The sequence below is a fragment of the Agelaius tricolor genome, unplaced genomic scaffold (genome assembly GCF_023055355.1).
Source record: "Agelaius tricolor isolate 1412-34295 unplaced genomic scaffold, bAgeTri1.0.p SCAF_2, whole genome shotgun sequence".
In the NCBI taxonomy this organism is placed as follows: domain Eukaryota; kingdom Metazoa; phylum Chordata; class Aves; order Passeriformes; family Icteridae; genus Agelaius; species Agelaius tricolor.
The window spans coordinates 42,434,052-42,457,440 of record NW_027269262.1 but is presented as its reverse complement, the minus strand read 5'-3'; the positions used below and the strand labels follow the sequence as shown (position 1 = coordinate 42,457,440).

Here is a 23,389-nt window from a genome sequence, read left to right as displayed (position 1 = left end):
GGTTTAAGGTTTCCTTAGCAACTAAAAGCATGATGTTTCTTAAACGAGTTCCAGCAACAGTAAGTGTCATAAGATTCCAACTAAATTCATTTTGCAATCTTAAACACTAACATGGCCAGTAGCTAATGGTTGTGTGCAGTCTGATAAGATGAGGCAACTGATTTCCTTGACTTAACTTTGAACTTCATTGTTTGGTATTTAACTACTGTTTGTGTTTGTATGTGTTATTAGAATTACAGGCTGTCTGGCATTTCTCAGGAATTAATATGTGCAGGAGAAGATGTATTTTTGCAGGCATGTTATATAGCTCTTAGGATGTCCAGTTAAAATTGTCAGTGCTTTAATTGTTGTCATGTTAGCTTTTTTTGTTGAGGAAAGTGCTGAGAGACCCTGTGTTTTCAGGTATTTGAAATGAAGAGAATCTCAGCAGTGAATAGGAAACCTAATGGTGTGATGGGAGTTAAATGATTTCATTTGACTTTTTAATCTAGTTAGATACAAGTATATTTATTCACCTTTTTAAATAAGTTGTGTTGCTTCTGTGGCTTTAGCATCTGAGTTCAGTTTTGGAAATCTGATGCTTTGCCTATATGGATTTATGTAGAATGAAAATGTGTTTTATGTACATCAAAGCCAGAACTTGTAAAGCTTAATTGAGAGCTGATTTCTCGTTTCTACTGACTGCATTTAACAAAACAGCTAATTAAGTTGACTTTAGAATAGTATAGGTAATGGGTAGCATTAATGCTGCCATCAAGAAAATTAAAAAAAATCTTTTAATATTGGCATATTTTGAATCTCTTTTTCAGATCTGAAGTGGACTTTACTTACCCATCACACTATCAGGAATCTCCTTGCAAAGAGAATGTGGTACCTCAGTCTGTTTACTCGAGTCCAAGCATGAGCAGGTTAACCTATGTCTCTGCATCCGGCAGCACCCGTAAGAACTCAGCAGTGACGCATAGTCCAGAGACATCCTGGGTAAGGAAAAAACCAGCACCTCCCCCTTACCCCTAAACCAAAATTTATAGGTCAAAGTAATTCTAAATTAGAAAAGCCTGAAGGGTTTTCAAACAGTTTAGGATGTGCTGTGCATAGGGAGAAGGTATTCTTCTTTCCAGCTTCTGAGCTATGTGGAAATTTGAGTTTTGATATCAACTCTGCTAAATGCACACACTCTAATAAATACAAACATAGTAAAACAATCAAAGAACTAGGAACTTCTGAAAAAGTTTGAGTTGATGTATTTTTTCCTTAAATTCTTTTCAATAGTTTCTCATTAAGTCATTCTGTTCTTGGAATGTGCTGCAGTATTCCAGTAGTATTTTGCAGGATCTATATTGTTCTCATCATACCTGAGGCTCCCTTGCTGTTCAGCTTCAGCTGTTGGGAGAATAATTTTCCCGGTTTGTTTTTTTTCTGGAGAAATATTTATAAATACATAATGTAGCTTGCACTACTTTTTCAGGACTGAAACTATAATTTTCTACCTCTGACAGTCATTCTGACTGTTTTTACTGGTTTAGAAGAGAATGTGCACTGAGGGTAAAATTTGTGTTCAGACTTGCAGTCTTACCCTGATTAAAATAATTGGCAATCTTTTATCTGAATTTGTGCATTCCTTGTGTTATATTTGCCCAATTATCCCATCATCAAAAAAACCAAACAATATTAAAGGTAGCAGCAATTTTAATTGAACAGCTTAGAATATATAAAATCGGATACACTTGAAATATTGATAACATAATTTGGTTAAAATAAGGGATAATTTGGTTCCAATAATAGCGCATAAGCAAAAAATAAATAACCATGGGGTATGGACTGCAGGGTCCTTGGACCCCTGCCACCTCACATACAAGCTTGTTAAGTGAAAATTCCCCCTTTTATGCCATGTGTCAATGCCATCTCCTCCCATTTTCGATTAATCACACTTCTACCTCTGCCCTCATCACCATCTTTACCACGCATGCTCCACCACTCTTTTAGGTGGTCTCACCACTCCTTGGGGGTCGTCTCTGATGAAGGCCTCTCCTCTTCTTCAATGTCCTTTAATCTCATATAATTAACATTTTCCGGGGACCCAATCAGATTTTCCTTTCTTTCTGTTAATTTTTAGTAACTGTTATATCTTTCTTTTTAATTTTTAGTAACTGTTCTCTCTTTCTTTTTCCTGCCTTGAGCATCTGCCGGAAAGTGGGGGGGGGTGGAACCCCTCCTCTCCCTTTCTTTCTTGGCATTACACTTTTTAACTGTTTTATTATTTCCAAATATTAATTACTGTATCAATATTGATTACTGTTTCAATTTTGTCAGCATGAATCATACCTATTTAACCACACGTGGAATCTGGAATCTGTTACATCTCCCCCTTTCCAAAGTGGCGTGATGTTCTAATTGTGGATGGAATTTTAAAAACAGACAGATAAAACCTGAAGAACCTTTCTAATTTACATGCATGTCTGTGTAAATATGAGTGCTTATTCCAGCTATACCCTACCTGTCAAAATGGCAGGTCTCTGGACTTCAGTGATTTCTTGTGAGCACACAAAGAAAATGTCTGTATCAGTGCATTTTCATGCATCTCAAATCCTTTTCGGTTACTGATTTGGTTGAAGACCATTCCGTTTTTTTGGTTTTTTTTAATCTGTCTAGCATGTCTGGTGTGTTGTCAATGCTGTTTTGAACACAAATCTAAAAATACAGCACCACAGAGACCACTGTCGAGAAAATCAACTCCATCTCAGCCAAACCCAGTAGAATGTGTCTTAAGGATAGCAGACAGGTTGATGCTGCAGGTTTTCTTTTTCAAGGTGAAGAGTCACAGTTAAAAAAGTAAAACTTCAGACAAGACAAACTGGATTATTTATATTGGATGGCAGTCTCAATAATGATCAGACAGGAAAGTTTCCAGGCAGTACAGAATTAGGTGTGTCTTATGTACCCTATTGCTTTTCTTAAATATGTGATACTGCATGTTATATTTGTTTACTAGGATGAAAATGCTGGTGAGCTGAGCACAACAATAATTCAGGCCAGCCCAGTTCCTCTGCAGGAACATAGAAAAGAAAATCTAGAAGACCGCTCACGTCAAAGAAATAGAAAAAAAGCAATACTTAGTATTGACCAGGAACAAGAAGAAAATGAACTTGCTGGTCTTCAAAGAAAACCTCATAATGTACAGGACCAAGAACTGGCCAAAGAAGGTTTTCTGAGGATGAATCAGCTTCCTTTTATTCCTTCAAATGTACCAGCAAATCATGAAGAGCTAGACCATGTTAAATCAGCTTTACCAAGTAAACTCTGCACCTTTCTGCCACATTCTGTCAACATGGATGCACAAGAACTGTGTCAGGATCAAACAAACAAAGCACAGAGACAAGGATTGCCTGTTTATTCTGGATTAAACACCTGTTTGCCATGCAAACAAAACTCATCTGGTGAACAGCATGTCCATATATCAACTGTTAAATCCCATGTCACTACCTCTGAGAGTCAAGCAATTTCTTCTTCTGTCCCCACCTTGCTTACAGGGCATTGTCTTGCAACAACTCCATTTGCACAACAGCATCTGAGAGCTAAACAACCTCCAGGAAATGCAGTTCTGTCTCATTTTCATGGCTGCAACGCTGCAGGTTTTGGCCTTTCAGCAGGGCTTCCTTGTTCTGGTATTCCAGGAGGACATATTGAGAATCCACTTATGTTAGGAATTCCTTTAGGTCCAAATATTGGTCCTGGCTTTTTGGGTGCAGCTTCACTTTATAATCCACACAGTACTTCATGGAATAATAATATCTTAAATGTAAAACCATGTACTGGACAACCTCTTGGAGCTGGGGGAAGGGAATGGGAGTTGTCAAAGTCACCTGGTATTGGTGAGTGTGATTTTTATAGTGTGTTTGAAATACAGCTGTGGACAGGAATGGTGATAGTGATGTTGCTTAAGTTATAGTTAATAAAATTAGGATGGTACTAATTGTAACTGCAATTATTGTTTATGCAAACCCTATTACTAGTTTTCCTTGTTTAATGTTATTCTCTGAATGTCTATTCTTAGAGCTCCCCCAATGGTCTTAAAAACATTTCTCAGAATTTCAGCATTCTTCAATATTAAGTAGTTTTGTGTTTGTGTAAAGGATCTAGAACTACCTTTCATAGGAGGAAGAGAAATCCTAGCTGCAGTTTTAGCCAAGACAAGTCATGCTCTTGAAATTCCATTGTATTTTATCTGGAAAGTAGAGGACATTTCTATTTCCTGCCTAATTTGGTATTAGCAGTCCGTGAAGGCCAAAACTCATAAGAAGTTTGAACCCCTTAGAGGTTGAAACTGTTTGCTGGTTATGAAGGAAAAGACAAGCTGCCAGGTGTCCTCTGTCCTTTCTGCTCTTACTTTGTATCTAGGCTTAGCTCTAAACCTAAGCAACCCAAATTACTGTTTAATTTTAAAAACTTATTTTAACCTACAATCTTACTGTATTTTTTTTTCTGGCTAATTCTTTCAGCCTAAATGACAAGCTAGTGGGGTTGAAGATTTGAATCTGTGACAGTTTAGAGCTTGTTTATTGATGGTTCCAAGTCATTGATCTTAGTGCATTTTAAAATAGTGAAATACTCCTTACCTATTTTTATACTAACAAGATTTTGTAATAGTAATGTTCAAATTTTCTGAGTTAGGCTAGTGCTGATTAAATTGTGACCACTGAATGTTTTATATTAGGTCTATATATAAAAATATACTTTGTGGGTCTGTATGGAATGTGCCATTTCCATAAATATTCGTTTGTGTGACAGTAGAACTTTAAGGTGCAAATTAGAAATGATTGAAATTTCAAATTTCATGCTTATGGAAAATATCCTTATGAGAACTGTAGGAGTCAAACATTTCCTCACCATAATGAGGCATTTGTCAGATGAGTTCATAAATTTGGTGGCAGCCTGAGTGCTGATTTGCTTCTGAGTACCTGTAACTAACAGGAGCATATTTTCTTCCAAAGGACATATAAAAGTCCCAGAAGAACTGAAGTTCCCTAATGCCTGTTGTGTGGGAATTGCATCTCAGACGGTTCTTAGTGTTTATAATCCAACTGACCGGTGGTTGCAGGTCAACATTGGGATACTCAGTGTTTCAGTTAATGGGGAAAGGGTAAGAGATTTTTTCTTTTTCATAAAACTGATTAATACTGTCATGTTACCAGATATCATATGTAAAATTAAGACCATCTTTACAGATCTGTGATTTTCTTCCCTGTTTTATCGTTAATATGCACAAAAGCAATGCTACTTTCTTTAGCCAGGGCACCTGACTTCCTCCAGCAAGCAGACTTTGTGAGGTAAATGCCACATGAGGTTATTGATCTGTAGAATTATATTGTGTGCATGAAATGTGGAAGGTTTGAGTTTATGGGTTATTCATTCCCACCTTTGTATATGCAAGAAAAGTCAACCCTAGGCCAGAAAACATCCATGCTGAGGACTGTTACTGCAAAATCATTTTTGTTCGTTTACTCCTCTTTTTCTTGAAATCAGGAGATCTTGAGTGATGGAAAATGAGCAGGCTTTTTAGAAGCCTTCTAGAGCAGGCTTCAAGCTAGATGGGTTGTTCTGTGGGTTGTACGTAGATTGTAGGCCATATGTTGGCTGTCTTGCACTTCAATTTTGTTAAATTCTGTATAATTCTGTTATCATACTAATAGTTCCAGAAGTAAAATATCTTGAGAACTTGAGAATGAGTTAGATTCAAGGTCCATCAGAAGGATTTAATTTCTTTTATTGATGAATATACTTAATAGAGAAGAAGATAACAACAGAACAAACATAGGATACTCTGAGCTTCTGGCAGTTTGATACCTGGTAACTTTAGTTAGCTGTTATTTTTGTTTTTACTAGGTTTTGGTATAGTGCTCTTTATCTAGCTCATCTGTTGGAACAATGCAATGTTGTCCACAGTTCAGTTCAGCTGTAGATTGTATCAAGTATTGCTTTTTTCTTTTTTAAGATATGGTTCATGCTGTTTTTATTTGGTCCATATTACTGAGGAATAGCAGACAATTATTTGCTTTAAATATTGTATCTTATAAGTCTTAGAAATCCTGATCGCATCTCTCAGGTATATTCTTCCTGAGCAGATGTAGCATGTGCCTTTCCAGGAGTATGATTTCTGGTTTTGATCTTGTTTTCTTAGAATGCTTCCTCTTTAAAGAACATCAGGCCACAATACTGTGTGCTCCTGTGTGTGTGGGTGTGTGTATTTGTATATATATATATATGTCTGTGTGTGTATATGAGAATAAGGATTTGTTGCATAATTTTCTAATCAGCTTCATAGAGCTTTTCTGCAGCTCCTGTAACCAGCGATTCTGTTGGATCAAGAGGTGATTTTTTAAAATGAAATTGCTTTACAGTTGTTTCCATGAATAAATATAGGCAATTGTTTGCACAGTGTGATTAAAACCAATGTTTTTTCAGTCAACTCTGAGATACACTGCTGTTCTTTCTCAAAAATTAGGGTTTTACTTAATAATTTTCCCAGTGTCAATCTTTGACTAGATGGTAGAAAGAAACCTCAGCATTTTTCAGGTTGACTTGTCTGTTTAAATTAAAAGAAAAGGCCTGCAGTTGAGCAAGATGCAAATGGGCCATGGATATGAAAATGCATTAATTAAATGGAGAAAAAAATATATACAAAATGTCTGTATTAAGCAGCCAGGTAACCATGGTATTTGGGAAGGAAATGTCTTCTGGTAAAAGGCCTATTTGAAAATGACAGATATTTTTTGTTTTTCAGATGGATCCTATGAAATACCCATGTTTGGTTTTCAAGAATAAAACCATTGTAGGACCCTACTCTACCAACGACCTGAAAATCCTTTTCTTACCTTCCCGCTCGGGGATCTTCCAGTGTATCCTCAATGTTTCATCTTGGCCGGTTTCTGCCGATGCCGAGACAATCGTTCAGGCAGAAGCTTTGGCAAGCAGGGTAGTTCTGACAGCAGTTGCTGAAAATCCTAATTTAGAAGTAAGTTGCTGCTTATTGTGGGTCTTTCATTGTTGCAATTTTATGAATAATTTAATGACACTGGAAAATAATAGGATTGCAAGGTTGCTCCTCAAAGAAACCTGGAATTTCATATGTTTTGAGTGGGAATAGAGGAAATTTTTGAGAAGCATATTGTTATCTGGGAAGTTCCAGTTGTGCAAAAGCAGCCAGCTAGAAATGAAGGCTTCAGTGTGGAAAGAATAAATTTAAAATTACTTTTTTGTTGTTAAAAGATCGGGCATTACTTTTTCATTGTTAAGACCTTAAACATCTGATGCTTACTAGGTATCTGCTGTGTTGGATTGGAAATTTATTGTAACAAAAAGCATTTATTTCCAATTGTAAGGATTTCTTTATTTTTTACATCAAGTAGGCTTTGTCTTGGTTTCTCACTACCACTAGCTTGATTATAATTGTAGAGAATATTTTCTTATTTTGGACTAATTAAAAATTAAAACTAAGTGCATGTGTAAAGTGCTTTTGTCTTGTGTCTTATCATGAAGAACAACCAGGTGGGAGAGTGTGACATTAATAATTAAATGTGGCTTCATATAGTTCTAGATTTAAGAGTATGGACAGGCATAAAAAGGCTTGATGATACTTCTTGAGGTTCTTGAACAAATTTCATGGTAGTCTGTGACACAGTTGGTAAAAGTAAAATTTTCAGTCATCAGCCACAGTGGACATTTTCTTTTCATTTATGGTGGTCTTTTAACTTGCTTTGGGCTAATTATGTGTTTTGAAGTAATGAATGCACACAAATTGGTATAATTTTTAATGCTTCTTCCATAAATTTTTATTTATTTTTAATGCATTTTTTAGTTTTTCACATGTAGTCCATTCTCCATGTTATTCATAGTATATTCAAACTTGTGTCATTTTCAAATAAAATATAAACCTTGTGCTCAATCTCTGCATGTTGTTATATTCCTGAGATTGGAAAAGAACCAAATAAAAGCTGTATTTTGCTGCAGATCATTACACTTAAGTGTTTTTAAGCTAGCAAAAATTAACTGTCCCTTATTTTCTTAACTTTCAACTTGCTGCAATGTGTTTTTAACTATCTGAAACTGACATTTCTTACTTGCTAGCAATAATCATGGTTTAAACTTACTTTTAATTTGAATTATCCAAAATAATTTGGTTGTATGCTGGATTTTGGTGGATAAACATTGCACTAAGATTGGCTTAATTGATTGAGGTGAAATGCATGGGAGATAGCCAATTGGCTGTAGCCCCTTCTAATATCAAAGAAAACATGATTCTTAGACTGCAATAGTTTGTATTTTATGTGGATATAGTGTTAAGAGGGTGGAATAGAAGGGTAACATCCTGGTACTTTTGTAGGGTAGGGTGTTTTGAAGGTTTTCCTTTCTTCTAAGTTCTGCTTTGTTTTAAAACCAGGTGGAAACAGGAAAAGGAGATTGCCTGGATTTTGGTGACTTGCCTTTTGGCAGTTTGAAGGCTCTTCCCCTAAAACTTATCAACAAAACCCATGCTTTTATGCCAATTAGACTTATTATTAACGCAGTAAGTACAGTAAACTTCTGTATGTGAGAGTTAACATCTTGTGATACTGAATTTTAGTACCCAAACACTTTGTTGCATATCATTAAAAAATATATCTTGGACACTTGATGTAAGACCTCTCAAGAAGTCTTTTGTTAGTCAGGAAATAGTTTTTGCAGGGTGGTTATTTGATTCTGCTGTAAAGGTACCAATAAAAATGCTTCTGGGATAGGTGTGTGGGGTTTTGTTTCATGTTTCAAAGCTACAGCCTAAATTTGATTCTTTTTTTTTTTTCCAAGCCACTTGGATCATTCAAAACTTGTCTTGCATTTCTCAGCTTTGTCAGCATTGCTGTTACTGACAATAAGAGATTTAATACTTGTAATACTTTTCTTTTTTTGACAGAATGCAGTAGCCTGGAGATGCTTCACCTTTTCCAAGGAACCTGTTAATACTTCTAATGAACAAATGGATGCAGTTTCCCAGACATCAGCTCCATCAGTTGTAAACCATGTGATACATGCAAGCTATGATGGGCAAGTGAGTAGTTTGTAGTTGGTCAATTCTTCTTGTTACTTGCTGTCTGAAATGACAGTGCTGAATATTTGAGTTCACAGTAATGATTTTTGGGCAGCACACCTTTTGCATGTTCAGGTTTTGTGGGTGTTTTGTTTTCTCCTCTCAATAATTTTCTCCCTTCCTTAAGGTGAGTCAACCAATTTCTTTTTCAGGATCCTGAAGCTTTAACAGTTTGGGTTCTGTTCCATGCACCTAAGAAACAAATTTCTTCTTCAGGTAAAGTAACTTGATTTTCATTTTGGCTAAAACAGATTTGACTTTCAATGTATACGTTTTAGAATTGCAGGAACAGGCTGCAAACTTGAAACCATGTTTGGTTTGTGTGTGCTAATATTTCAGGTATCATATTCATTTTTAGTAACTGTAGGAGGCAGAATGTCTCTGTGTCTTAATCCTTTATATATTACCAGGGACATTTTTACTTAAGTATGAAGCTGTACAAAGCTTGTACTGCAAGATGCCTGGAATTTGTGTTTAATTCCGTCAGTAAAAGGAGTTAAGCATCACTTAAAACATTGCATTAATTGCAAAATAGATAATAAATTTGAAGAAATCTCTGAGTTGTTCTGACTTGCTGAATAGAAAATAGTACATATATCAACTAGCTCAGCTCGTGTGGTAGGATGAGTTTTTTTGTTTGCATTAGTGACAATTTCAGTCACATATGACAAAAAGGTAAAACTCTTAAATAAGGTCCTGTGAGACTTCATTTTAAAGAGGAAAAAAAGTGTTGCAGGAGTAATGGGAGAGCTGTTATTCTCACTCCATTAATATGTTAAGATTGAAGAGTAGCTGAAGTGAGGTGTGCATCTATAGGAATGGCCTTTGCTGTTGGCACACTTGCTTTTGCTACTCATGAAATTGTTCCTAGATTCCTTGGGTCCAGCAGAGGAGTTCCTGGCAAGAGTGGATGTGGAAGTGGATAGTCCAGGACCTAGCACTGTGATTAAAAGTATTTTTCTCAGAGCAAGAGCTGGAACAGCAAGGATCCGTATTCCAAAGGACTTACAGGTTTGTGTGTATTTACAAACTGTATTTCAAGAACAGTTTGCCTCTCCTAGCCTCTTACTTTTGTAATGTTTGGTTTTATTACATATGTATATATACAGATATACACTTACTTTATTTTTGCAGAAAATACGTCTGTCTGCTAGTGTGGATTCAACAGTCAAGCAGCAGCTGCCATTGGTAAATTCTGGAAACATTAGTGTACATTTGAAAGTTCAGGTAGGTTGGCTTTTCCCTCTTGAAATCATGATTTTTGTGCTGTTCATATTGTACTGAAGCTAGAGCTGAGCCTTGGAATTTTTGCTCAGCTCTGTGGTTTAATAAAAACGTCACAAATTTACATATAGGGAATGAAAAATGGCAAAGAGATTTGCTTACTTTTTTAGAAAAAGCTTATGGGTGTTCTTTTGCTCAACTTCAGTTTTATTTGTTATAACAAACATACTTTTATGATTTTTACTAAATTTTAGCTAAAATATTTGTTATATGTAAAGGTAGTGAAGCCTGTGCTGCACAGCAGGTGTTAGTTAGCTGGTAAAGCCTGCTTAAGGCAAAGATGAATATTAGCATTGGGAAACATCTGTATTTTCTAACAAAACTGCAGTAGTTTTTAGTGTACATCTTGCCAACTCAAAGTGAGTTCTTTTCAGATACGCAATGTCTTTACTTGACTTTTTTGAGAATCTATGGAAAGTGTGGTTCCAGACTGAAAGATAACTAACCACATTTGATACTTACATTTCAAAGTCAACAGAAGGAGCACTTGGTTCCATTTTACAAAAAGAGATGTGTTGGCCCATCATTTTTAAGATCAGAGGCCGTGGAAATAGGATCTATGACCCCTATCACAAATGCCACATTAAATGATGGTACTGGGTGCTGATTGATAAAGTGTTGACAACTCCAGGTGTATTCAGATTGTCTGAATTGCATGTAAAACAGGTGCAGAACCAAATTGTATTACATTTTGTAGAAGGATTTAATCCCTTAAAAAGATAGGTAACTAACCCTCCCTTTTTCCTTTGCCTGCTTTCAGACATCAGATCAGGGCAGCTGCTTTGCTGCTAAACCTGAGGACCTTTTCCTTTTTCCTGGAGAAGAACAAGTAGTGACTGTCCAGTTTTTTCCAAAAAGCACAACAGCTACAGAAAGGTAATATAACTGATTCTGTGCTGCATGTGTTAAACTGAACTACTTTTGACCTTAAGGTAATGAACAAATTGAAGGTTTCACCCATATGAGAGTTTTTGACTTCAGTTGTTCTCATGAGAGTTCTCATCCATTACAAAAGGATTTTTGTTAATGTTCACCTTTTCTATAGAATATCTCCCTCTTACAGGTGTGTATTGCAAAATGAATAGATAACATTTCCTATCAAGAAATATTCTAAGACTTGTTTAGTGTAAATAAACAGAGTAAATCCCTGTGGCCCTTTATCTGGTAATTATTTCAAAAGTACAGCAAAGCTTCAAAATACTTACCTTCAGCAGCCCCTTCAGTTGCTTCCCTCTTTCTCTCTGCTGAGGCAAGGGAAATGTTATTTCTGTTTTACATGTGAAAAATGTCAAGAACAGATCAGGATCCCAAGTATTTATTTGTCTGCTGTAATCAAATAAAAGTTTGTTAGGTACAACACTAATGTACAAGTTCCTTTTGCAGATGGATGAAGCATTCATAGTTTTGCTTATTAGCTCCTGTTGAACTTCATTCTGCAAAATAAACTTGATTGGTTCAAGTGACAATTAGGATGTCATGTAAGAGTCTTTGGCAATGACTCATTTCTCCAGAGCAGCTTTCCCTCTTGCTACATGATTTCCAGTTTCTGCAAGAATGGACAAAGGAGTATCTTCAAAATATGTTCAGTTCACTGGCTAACTTAACCAGGTCTCACCAGTGCATTTAAATTAAACAATGAAGTTCTGTGCTAGTGACAGTATAATCCTATTGAATTTTTACAGGCTTGGGGTACTCAGGAGGTTTGGAAACTTGGTAATCTATGTCCAAGTGCTGCCTAAAGACTAATAAACTAACTGAGGCAGTAACCAGGGCCATGTTCCCTGCTGATGGGATTCAGGGCTTTGTCAGCAGGCATCATAGGGATTCTGACAGCTGACAGCTACAATGGAGGTTCTTGAGTTTTTTTTCTTGACTTGAAATCTCTTAGTGCTATAACAAATGATTCAGGCTATTATTTAAAAGCCAGATTTCCTTCCTTGGTGCTCCTGGTTATCTCACACTTGTAAAAATTCAGTAAAGTTTCTTTTGGCATTCAAAAGGCATCTCTTTAATCTACAGTCAGACTTTGTTTCTTTCTAAAATTAGTGTGTCAAAATAATTAGAAATTAGAATGGACCTAAAATACTTTTGAGCTGTAGTCTCTGAAATATTTATCTGAATAATTTCCAGATGAAATACCCAGAAGACTGTGTGAGATATGTGAGGCATATGTACTTACAGCCCAAAGGATGTAAATGTAGGGCTATACCTAAAGCTGGCCTTTGTAATAAAATAAAAAGAAGTGTTTATATTTTTGCCTTAAGAAGGTAGTTTTAAAAATGCCTATCTGTAATATTTTTTCAGTTATGTTTTGATTTCATCAGCTAATCTTGTTCAATTGTGGGATTTAAATTTATGCATTTATTTTTAAAGTATCTTGAAAATCCTTGTGCTGCCATCTGGGCCTCAGTTTGAAGTGACGATAGAAGGTGAGGTAGAATCTGGGCAAAACAGACCTGTGTCTACACCTGCTGGGTGCTCAGACATTCCACCCATCCTCTCCAACAAGCAGTTCATTGCCTGGGGAGCAGTATCACTTGGATCATCAGTGTAAGTATAAGTTGGATGGCTGTTCATATAGAATATCATGTTAAGTATTTTATATTGCACTTATTTGAAATAAAATTTCCCGTTCACATTGATAATTGGCAGTAATTTGTTCTGTGCCTCAAGTGAAAGAAGCAGTATATTGCAATTATTTTTCTTGTGCAAGAAAGTTTTGGAAACAAGCTGATCTTGTTGGAGCTTTGTGTGTTCTTGAGGACTCTTCAGTTATGATTAGAATATCTGGTTCTGTAAGTTTAGTGTGTCATGTAAGTAGAAATGAGGAGAAAAGTATTTTTCAATTAAGTGGATAGAAAAATTCTGTTGGTTCTTTTGATACCTATCTCTTGCAAGAGATTAATTATGCTTCATCTCATCCATGACAAGGAACAGAGTCCAGTCTGTGTAATGTAATTTGACCATCTGAATAGCATGAACTGCTGATTGATTTGAATGTGTTTCAGGGTTAAATCTTCTAATGTGGAGAGTCTGTTTTGCCCCTAATTATGCATTGTTTTATCCTTCAGACTACTTCTTGTCCACACTTTTCTATTTCAAGTTTACAGGTTCAGTATTCTATGCTTTAGTGAAACTGTTCCTAATTGTTAGGATATTCTTTGATTCTTTTATATGTAAATTCTGCAAGTTTTGCAGATCTCTGAACTTCAGTAATTATTACTTGAAGGACTAATCCACTGTTGGTTGATACTGAACTTTTTGAGGACTCTAATGATGTTCCTGATGGTTTAAAATCAATCCATGTTTGTATCCAAGAACTGTTTCTGATAGCTGCATTTCTGTGTTTCTGGTTTGTTAAGGTGTAGTGTGCTTCTAACAGTAGTTTTGGTTATTTGGTGTTTGGGAATTACTGCTTCTTTACTTTATGCTGCAATGTTTTTATTTTCTGTTCCTCCTGTAAATCAGTGTTGAGGAACCCTTGGTTTTAGGAAGCTGAAATTATTTCTGTAATTTTGTTTCAACAGAGTACAAAAGAGTGTCTGCCAGTGTTGATAGAGGGAGGTTTTGCTCTCTCTGTCCTCCTCTTTAATTCCAACTGCATGATCTGTTCTCTTATATTGTAGCAGTTTTAGGGTTTGTCAAATTCATCTGCCAATGTTTTTTGACTTGTTAAAATGACAAAGGCACTTGCTCTTGCTGGAGATGTTTCCTACCTCTGCTGAGGAAAGCTCTGAGTACCAGAAGCCTGGTCAATGCTAGGATGTATCACAGAGAAAAAAAATATTTCAATCAACCTGATTCTGTTAAGGGACCATAACTTTCTGTGTTGCTGTTACATTGAGAAGTACATGAGAAGGAAAAGTTATCCTGAATTTAGTTCTTTACAACTGTTCCTGTGAATCTGGGCCAGACAACTCATGAGACTTTGTTTCTGCATAACTAAGTCTCTCTGGATAATCTCATCATAACTGTGTCCTGAAGTGAGGATTTTTATGGAGTTTTTGTATTGATACAATTGCTGGTTTCTTTGAAAGTTCAGGCTGTTAAGTACAATAATTGAACTTCAGAAAAGTATATATTTTTTAATATATATGTATATTTGGGGATTGTTTTGCTATGAGTATTTGTGTGTTTTGGTGAATAACAGTATAGGATATGTAAGTTTGATAATACAGAAATAACTTTTTATTTAACATATTCTATTGCTCCAAGAGGTGATTTTTTCCATTAAATTACTTCAAAATTGACTGTCCCAGTTCCATTGTTTCCATGAATTAATATATGCAGTTAATTTGTATTTGTTGTAAAATCTAACCAAATGTATTTTTCAGACAGAAGAAGTTAATTCTAAGAAATGACTCTCCATCTGTGACCCAGCATTTAAGATTGTTGATAAGAGGCCAGGATCAAGACTCCTTTCAGGTGCCTGCCATTAAAATTTCTCTTTAGTGTTTATGACAGTTACCAGGCTATGTTTATAATGAAAATGTTTTTGCCCTGAAGTGTTAGCAGCCTGTATTTGTTTTGAGACTGCCAAGATGAGTGTGGTAGCAGAGCTTAAGCTGCACTGGTATCCTTGGGAGCCGCTGAAATAGGAGTGCTGGAGCAAACTGGAGCTCAGTTTACAGCTCTCTAAGCCACCGTTTCACAGCAGAGTCAGTACTTGGTGGAGTGGTCCATCAATGGCTCTTCTTGCAGGAGGGAGTCTAGATGAGGATAGAAAAACTGGAATTAGCCTTTAGGAATTACCATGGCTAATAGGTCTTTTTGTTATTATCCTGCATTGACTTATATCCCCTTTTCCCTCAAATGTTCAGATTTTTTAAATTTAAAGTCTTATACTGACAGAGAATTCATGTACTGCTGGTAAAGTTCAGCCTTGACAGGTTGGGGATTGAGCACAAAAAAATCTGTCTAAACTGAGAGGCATTGAAGTGTTCATTATGGGAATATAAAGTATCTTGGACTTTGTAGTTTCATTGCATATTAAGCATTACAACTTTAAATATGCCATTGTCCGAGAAGTTAATGGAGTTCAAAGAGGTTGATTGATTCTTCCTTCCTAGTGTAATAAATTTTACTGCCATATTTTTTTCTATTATAGTCACTCAGTTCTGATGTCTTTGTTTTTATAGCTGCAAAGTATATTTGGATCAGAGCAACGCTTAACCAGTAACTGGGAGCTCAGAATGCGTCCCAAAGAAGATACTAACATATACCTGATGTTTACACCCACTCGAGTAACTTGCTGCTTTGCAAAACTGGAAATCAAACAGCTGGGGATTCAATCAAAGCCAGGAATTAAGTTTACTGTAAGAGTCCCAACATAACTTTTAAAAATTTTAAATGTACTTTTTTCATAATTATTGAAAATCTAGCATCGAATAGGTGTTTCTGTCAAAAACCTGAAAATTCAAGATACATATTATGGACATCTGTATACTTGTTAAAGTCATATGGGCACTAAATTTTATGCTTTGAACATGAGTATCAATTTTGCATATAATTCTGTCCTTTGAGAATGATGAAATATTTGATGTACTATATTAAAAGTAGCCTAAGATTTTAACTCTAGAAGTGTTAAAAAATCTGAATTTGTCTTGTTCTATAGGTAGATCTTAAACAAACTTGGAAGTAGAACTTGAAAATGATTGAGTAAATTTAAGCTTTTCTATTTCTTGCAAGGGCTTTTCAGTTCACATTTTTAACATTTTCATTTGTTTTTCTGTAAATCTATATAGTTTACCATAGTTGTACATAAATGTGTTTTACTAAGAAGCTTCTTTCATTTGAAGGACTTTTTTTTTTGATGGCGGGTTTTGTTTCTCTCCCAGATACCATTATCTGGATATGGAGGAACAAGCAATATAATTTTGGAAAATGTTAAAAAATTGTCAGATAGTTTCTTGGTTACACTGGAAGGCTCATTGTCTGCAAGATCACAGAAAGCTTCTTTCCACGTGAGAAACACAGGTTCCCGGGCTGCCTATGTTAAAGTGCTGTGCTTGGGAAACCTGCACACAAAAACAGTGATTGATCCTCAGGTTATGAGAGTGTCTCCAGAGCAGTTTGTACTAAGAGAAGGGACACATGAAGTAAGTACATTGCTTTGTTTTGAGCAAATTTTATGAATTTAAATTAAATGTCATCATTGAAAATGTCTGACTAGTTCTTTATTAAAATCTTGCCTATTTTTTGTTATGTCCTGTTTCACTTTTATTGTAGTAATCTGTTGACTCATAGTCCAAACATTAATGCAAACATTAAGATTTTTTTTCCTCAGTGTCTTGTCTATTTATTTTATCAGGTGATCACTGTAACATGGAATCCAATGGAAAAGAGCTTCTCTCCAAGCATGGTGGTATCAACACTATGTCTCTTTTGGGGAGATGAAGTTTCTAGGCAGCAGTATCGTAGGTGAGATGTACTTTGCTGTTGGAACAGACAGATGTTTAATAAGGAATTAAAGCTAGGGGTATGTGCTGCCACAAGCATGGTTTTAATGTGTTTCCAAAAAGAGCAAGAACAAGCTAAAATATGATGATGATATGTAGTGATCTAGCAAACCTTGCACGTGTAAGTTGTTGATGGGGGTTTGTTCATTTATGGCTTTGCTTACATACTGTAGCTGGAATCCTAGTTAAGGATTTTATTCTGTTTTAACTTACTTAAATTCAAGTGTGTTGGGTTTTGGGGAAATGTTTTTTTTTATGTATTGAAAGAGATCTGTGTTCTGTCTTGGTATCTCTTCTAATGTGTATGTAACTTGAATTTTTAAAGAAAAGTCTTATGAAAAGAATAGGGCTGAAATCCAGGAGTATTAAGTTTCAAACAAAGTTCATGTCTTGGTTTGCTGAATTCTGTTGACAAAGAGTGTGTTTGAGTAGGTGTGTATATGAGAAAAATAACATCCACATATGCTCATGACACACTAAGGAAACTGGTTGAGAATACCTTGCTGATCTTAAATAGTGGCCATGTTATTCTGCATTTCAGTTTGTGTAACTCAAACACACAGAAATGGCATATTCTGCCTTCAGTGACAGAAGGTGCACTTGTGACTGTGCTGTCCATGGGGTTCAGTGTAATGCAGAAAGTTCAGACTAGGTAGAGCAGTAAGGTGCTGATAATCATAATTCAGTGCAAAACTTCAAAACAGCATTATTTCATTATTGATTTTAAATGCTATTGCCTGACAATTTATGAAAGTCATTGTGTATATTCTTATCCAAATGAAGTGTTAAACACGTCTGGATTTAACTGCGTGGCTTTGAATAAAAAGCTTACGGAATAGCTGAGTTCCTGACCCTGATAGGAAACTGGCTTATTTTACATATCTTAGATGATGCTTGTTCCTGTTTTTTTGTATGAATTGTTTTGTGTGAGGCAATGCTCTCTATCTTGGAATCCTCCTTAAAGGGATGAAGTACTTAGGGAACACTTTTAGTCTACACATCAACAGAAAACCCATGTAGAAGCTGAATACAACTACATAGCTATTGTTGGAAACTTCATTTTTTAAATTCAGATTGTGGCTGTTATGTATGCAAAATGACTTGTTGATTTTATTGGTCAGCAGGCTGGCATATTGTTCTTGAAAGTAGTGGTCTAGCTGGTTTCTTGATTGGAGTTTTTCTAAAATCTCCCTTGATAACTTGAAAGAGATGCGTATGTCTTGCAATGACTGAGTTCTCCAAGCCAGTCCAACCCCATTCTATAATTGTGCACTAGAATGAGAGCATGATTTAGGACTTAAAGGCAGGAATGTGAAATGAGTACTCTGCCTCATCTGCCAGCTTGTGCCCCAAGTTCCTTACTCCAAAATTATATGTAGTCAGCAGCCAGTAAGTAGCTTAGATCTGAGAGTTAGTAGTGCTCAGGTATTCTTTCCTCCTCCATGGCCCTGACCTTATCTGAGTGCTCCATTTCCTCTTGCTGACCCATAGCTTCCCATTTTTCCCAGGACTATTTATATCCCTGTGCCTCTCAGTCTTTTCTGTTCTGTTGGCAGTCATGCTGTTGGCTCTGTGTTCCTGCTGTTGGCTGGCACCTGCTGCCACTCTGACATTGACTAGTCAATTTTTCCTCTCAAAAAACTTTCACTTGTAACCAAAATAGCATTCTCCTGCTTCCTGTGGTGATTGAAACATCACTCAGATGCCTGATGTACTTATCAAAAATCTAGGTAGGTGTGACTGACAGCAGAGAGCAAGTATGGAAAGACAAACATATGGTAACCATTATTTCAGTGTTTCCTTTTACTCTGCAGCAATAGAGCAGGTATTTCTTTAACCCTTTTAAGACTGTGTAAAGACTTCAGTTTTAAATGGATGCTCCCTGATTTGAACTTGGTGTAGTCAAGAAATGATGAAATGAAAATTATGCTGGATTCTTACGATTCGTATCAATCTTTTAAATTTGTTGTTTCTAGTACTTTGTTTAATTTAATGACTCCTGTTTACCTCTAACAGAGCTGTGATGTATAAAGCTGAGGTAGAACAACGCATCATCCCAGAAAACAACTTAGTGAGAAATGCTGTATTTGATGAAGAATTTCAAGGGGAGCAGCTTGTGACAGAAGGTAAGACTATGACTTCTTAAAAGAAAAATATAATACTTGTTTTCATGTGGCAAATGTGCTTTTGGCTTGAATCCTAGTTACTTTTTCACTATTTTTTTTATAAATGTAGAAGAAAAATTCTGAATTTGGACAGTTGTACTGGGCAAAGCTTTGTTGTATTTTCTTTCCCCAGTCCAGCTGAGGAGGAGGTGTGATATAATGGCTTTGGTGGGCACCTGGCATCCAGCCAGGGTCAACCCATCACAACAGAATGTGCCTTTTTTCATTTGGTATCTATTTATTTAAATGATTTTCTGTAATTTTCTCCTAGGAACATGAATCCCCAGTCTGTAAATATTATAGCATAAAAAATGCTGAATTTATTTGGAAAGTGTTTGCCTTATTAACTATTGGGAAAGATTCAGTTTGTTGTACACAGATATATTTGAAAATTAAGAGGCAGGCAACTTGACTGACATTAAAAAATATATATTCCTTCCTAAATAGCTTTTTCTTCTGCTTGTTAGTAAGAAATGCCTTAATAAGAATACAGTATATTGTAAAGGGTTCCTTAAAGCACCCCCCAAGTGTTCAATCCCACAAGTGTCATGAATAAATTTGCTGTCAAACCCTATTCTTGAGCAAGTTATATTCACATGGAGCTGAATAAATGTGGTCTGTTTCTTTCCCTGAGTTGTATATTGTCTTTACTTGGAAAAGTAAAGACTTTTTTTATCACTCATCTTAGTTGAGGTGAAATCCTGGTGAACATTAGATACTTGGGTTTTGGACTATCCTTTGAAATTGTTAAGCCAGTGTTGGAGAAAACTGTAAAAGCTAACTCTTAATTTGGCATAGAATCAAATTAGTATATAGCATTTGTGTAAAGGTGGAAATTATATTATAATCTTTTTCTATTTTTTTTATATGTCATATTTATTATATCTTATAATAAGAAGTATTAAATTGGTGTGTATTCAGATTTATATCTTGTATTTGATGTTAGTGTTGAGCTACACCTGATAGCTAAGCTTGCAGGAAGTAGTTTTGGAATGATCTAGGATTTCTTAGCTGATGGATTAATAACTAGGTCTATGTCTTAAATCTCTCTGGTGTAATTTCTGAGTATTATTGAATTGGTCTTACTAGAATTTCTCTATTACTCTCATTTTTAGTATGTGATGTCCCACGAGAGACAAATGATATCCATCTTTTCTATGCAAATATGCAAAAGGTTCTCCTTTCTGTGGTTGGATATTCTGCTTATGATCAGGATGGCTTTCAGCAGTCTACTGGACCCCAATTGGACAGGTACTGGCACCATAATTAGTATGTAAATATGTTTTTTTCTTGTGAGAGTGGTTAGGCATTGGAGCAGGTTGCCCAGAGTGGCTGTGAAGTTTTCATCTCTGAAGAAATCAGAAACCTGGTTGGGCAATGTCCTGCATTACCTGCTGTAGCTGCCCCTCCTTTGTGCAGGGCTGTTGGACTGGGTGATCTCCACGGGTCCCTCCTGATCTCCAGAATGTGTTGCACAGCCTGCTGTGAAACTCAACTTGCATTGCCTTATTTCTCTATGCAGTACTTGTTTTCTCTGTATATGTTTTTAAATTATTTTATATTATCTTCTGAAGATCATTTTTAATTTTAGTTCCTCTCATTCTAAGTGGTGCCTTCCACTTCCCAACATTCTGTGAAAAAGCTGTGTCCTGGTATAGCTGCTGGATTGTTTTATACTTAATGAAGAATTGAATTAAATTGTGGGCCCATGTAAAAAGTATTGTACTTCAGTAATAAAATTTTGAGAAATACTAAGAGAAGGCTGTTATAATTACTCATGAGATATTTTTTTACTGCTTTTGCCTAATGCAGTCTTATTTGCAGGTTGGAGAACTTTGTCACACATACTGCTGCAACTTTGGACGTTCTTCCTGTTAAAGGACCTCAGGGTACTTCTTTATCTGCAAAAACTAATGATCTAGCTCAGAATAAATCAGATGCTCAAGAGACTTGGGCTGTTACACCTGAGTATTTGATTTTGAGATCTCCTACTCTTGGTAAGTATTTTTTGAAGTTAATGAAATAGCCACTTAACTATTAGGATAACTGTGCTGCATAGGATGTTTGTAAGTGTGGATTGGCAGAAAATACTTGATTTTCATTGCTGCATCTCTGTATCTTGGGCATTTTTGTGAATTTTTGGATGTGTTAGCTTTTTTTTTTGTGTTCCAGGTGAAACATCAGATACTAGACGTGTACAAATCCTCAACAATTCCAATCGAATGCTGGCATTTGAACTTTCATGGCCAGCTCACTGCCTTACTGTAACCCCACAACATGGAGATGTTGAACCAGGGTAAGTATATTTCCATAAGTTCCTTTATGTGTGAAAGTGTGGTGAGGTTTTGGAGGAATTAATTTTAGTTTAAGTGTGTAACTAGTTTAGGAATTTTAGTTGGTTTTTAGGAATTTACTTTAGTTTGCTTAGACTGCACCCTGAAACTATTTTAGCTGCTGGGTATAGACATTTTGTCAACTAACATGCAAATCTAGCTTTATTAGGACCTTATCCTTTTACAGTTGTGTATTATGGGAATGTTCTTCTGTCACAGGTATAATTACCTTGATGCCAGGAGTTTTCTGTGCCTGTAAATACTATTATTATTGCGTAGTTTTCAAGGAGCTGAATGGTCAGTGAAGCTGAAGCCTTAAAAATCTGTTTTCACAGTAGTTTTTTGTGTAAAATTTAGCTGTGCATTTAAAAGCAAAAAACTCTTCTGCCCTTCCCACAACCAAGAAACAACCCCCAAAATAACAGTTCTTCAACCCCCAAAATAACAGTTCTTCTAGAAGGCTTCTCTTCTGGGGGCTTAACATTTCTTTAGCAAATGTGCTGATACTCCTCACAACTTGATTTTGGGATTCTTTTTATTTGGAGAAAACTTGGTTTTACCATTCAACCTTTGGCTTCTCAGTATCTGTAGGTATGAAAATAATGACGAGCCAGTGTCAACTTGCCCATGCCTTAATTAGGGTATTCTTGGAAAAGTAGTCATAATATCATTGTATATGTATGACTTTTCACATATGGCAGCAAAGACTTCCACAATTTATGTTTGAAAGGTCTGCCCACCTCTCCCTTCTGAATTTCTGGTATTTTTAAGGTTCAGTTCAGAACAGCTTTAAGACCCTGTTATTAAACTATTCTCATCTTCCAAAAATAAAGTCTCCCACCAAAAAATAGGTTTTGCTTTTGTAATTATATTTCAGTAGTTGCTTTAACTTTGAAGATGTTTACCCAAAATACTTTCTCTTCAGTCCTGCCTGGCTGATTGCATTTTAAACACTTAATTTCATATTCACGTAGATGTAAATTTCTGGGAAACTTTCATCACTAGTGAGAACAGAATAGAGTTCCATGGGAGGGCTAGGATATCTGCCACTCATTGCAGATTCAGTCAGTGCCAAGAAAAATAATCTCAAAGAGCAGTAACAATGAATGACTTTCCAGTAGCTGTGAAAGTAAGGACATACTGAGTGTCTCATACCCCAAATTCAAGATTGTCTGGATGATTTCTTACGAAGAGGGTACTGAAGGCCTTCTGCAAGCAATTTTATTGCAGTGTAGAATATTAAAATGTGTTCACTGGAAAAGAGTGAGCAGAATCCTCACATTTTGGGTCCAAGTAAGTAGTTTGGATCAAGAACAGAGGTCTGCAAGTAGGAAGCAGACCCATGGGAACAGCTGACTTAAGCACAGCAAGCTGCACTTGCCCAGTTCTCTATTTTTCATGACCATCTCCTCACAGTGCCAAGGGCAGTCAACCTGTCACAATAGGAGCCAGCCAGAATATTTTATACTCTGCACTGTGAGGGCTGGAGCCTGCAGAATTCTTGAACTGAGTTAGGCCATGAAAAGAGGTGATCTGATTTCTCAGTGATGGTGAAAGTAGATCCTGGGATCATGGCTTTTAAAGCTTAATATATGGCATATCTGAGCACCTTAGATTTAACTATCTGTAGAGCATCTTCACTTATCTACTATCTTAAAAGTGCATCCTTTTTTTGGGTGGGTTAGTGACAAATGTTGTAGATACTGATTCTAGTACAAGAGTCATGCTAGTTGATTTTTTTTTTAATTTTTTTTTTTTTAGGGGCAGTACACTAATTCTGGTGAGTCCTAATCCATCACTTGCCACAAGGCCCGTACTAATTCCTTGGAGTGGACTAATCTATATCCATTGTGATAATGGACTAAAGGTATGTGGTTTACTTGGGACTTCAGGTTGCAACTTTTTATTTTACTTTGTCAGTTCTAATAAAGTTGCTGAAACCTTGTAGATTTGAGTCAGAAGCTCAGTCAACTTCCATTATTCTTTTTAATTTGTAAAGTTCTCATAAAGAAAAGTTGTCAAGATGCC

The 23,389-nt window shown here is 36.0% G+C and overlaps 1 protein-coding gene across 1 annotated transcript in view; it reads left to right on the top strand.

Annotated features, from left to right (window-relative positions):
- The window catches only part of CEP192 (centrosomal protein 192), a 72,513-nt gene that overhangs the window by 33,209 nt on the left and 15,915 nt on the right, over positions 1-23,389 (top strand). The window contains exons 29-48 of the mRNA XM_071421969.1: positions 810-981; positions 2,993-3,872; positions 4,992-5,140; positions 6,782-7,012; positions 8,438-8,563; positions 8,948-9,082; positions 9,274-9,337; positions 9,993-10,132; positions 10,256-10,348; positions 11,166-11,281; positions 12,779-12,955; positions 14,740-14,830; positions 15,544-15,720; positions 16,243-16,503; positions 16,716-16,825; positions 18,880-18,989; positions 20,144-20,279; positions 20,853-21,025; positions 21,201-21,324; positions 23,123-23,228. Of these exons, the coding sequence (XP_071278070.1) occupies positions 810-981; positions 2,993-3,872; positions 4,992-5,140; positions 6,782-7,012; positions 8,438-8,563; positions 8,948-9,082; positions 9,274-9,337; positions 9,993-10,132; positions 10,256-10,348; positions 11,166-11,281; positions 12,779-12,955; positions 14,740-14,830; positions 15,544-15,720; positions 16,243-16,503; positions 16,716-16,825; positions 18,880-18,989; positions 20,144-20,279; positions 20,853-21,025; positions 21,201-21,324; positions 23,123-23,228 (3,571 nt within the window). The remainder of the gene's footprint in view (positions 1-809; positions 982-2,992; positions 3,873-4,991; positions 5,141-6,781; positions 7,013-8,437; positions 8,564-8,947; positions 9,083-9,273; positions 9,338-9,992; positions 10,133-10,255; positions 10,349-11,165; positions 11,282-12,778; positions 12,956-14,739; positions 14,831-15,543; positions 15,721-16,242; positions 16,504-16,715; positions 16,826-18,879; positions 18,990-20,143; positions 20,280-20,852; positions 21,026-21,200; positions 21,325-23,122; positions 23,229-23,389) is intronic.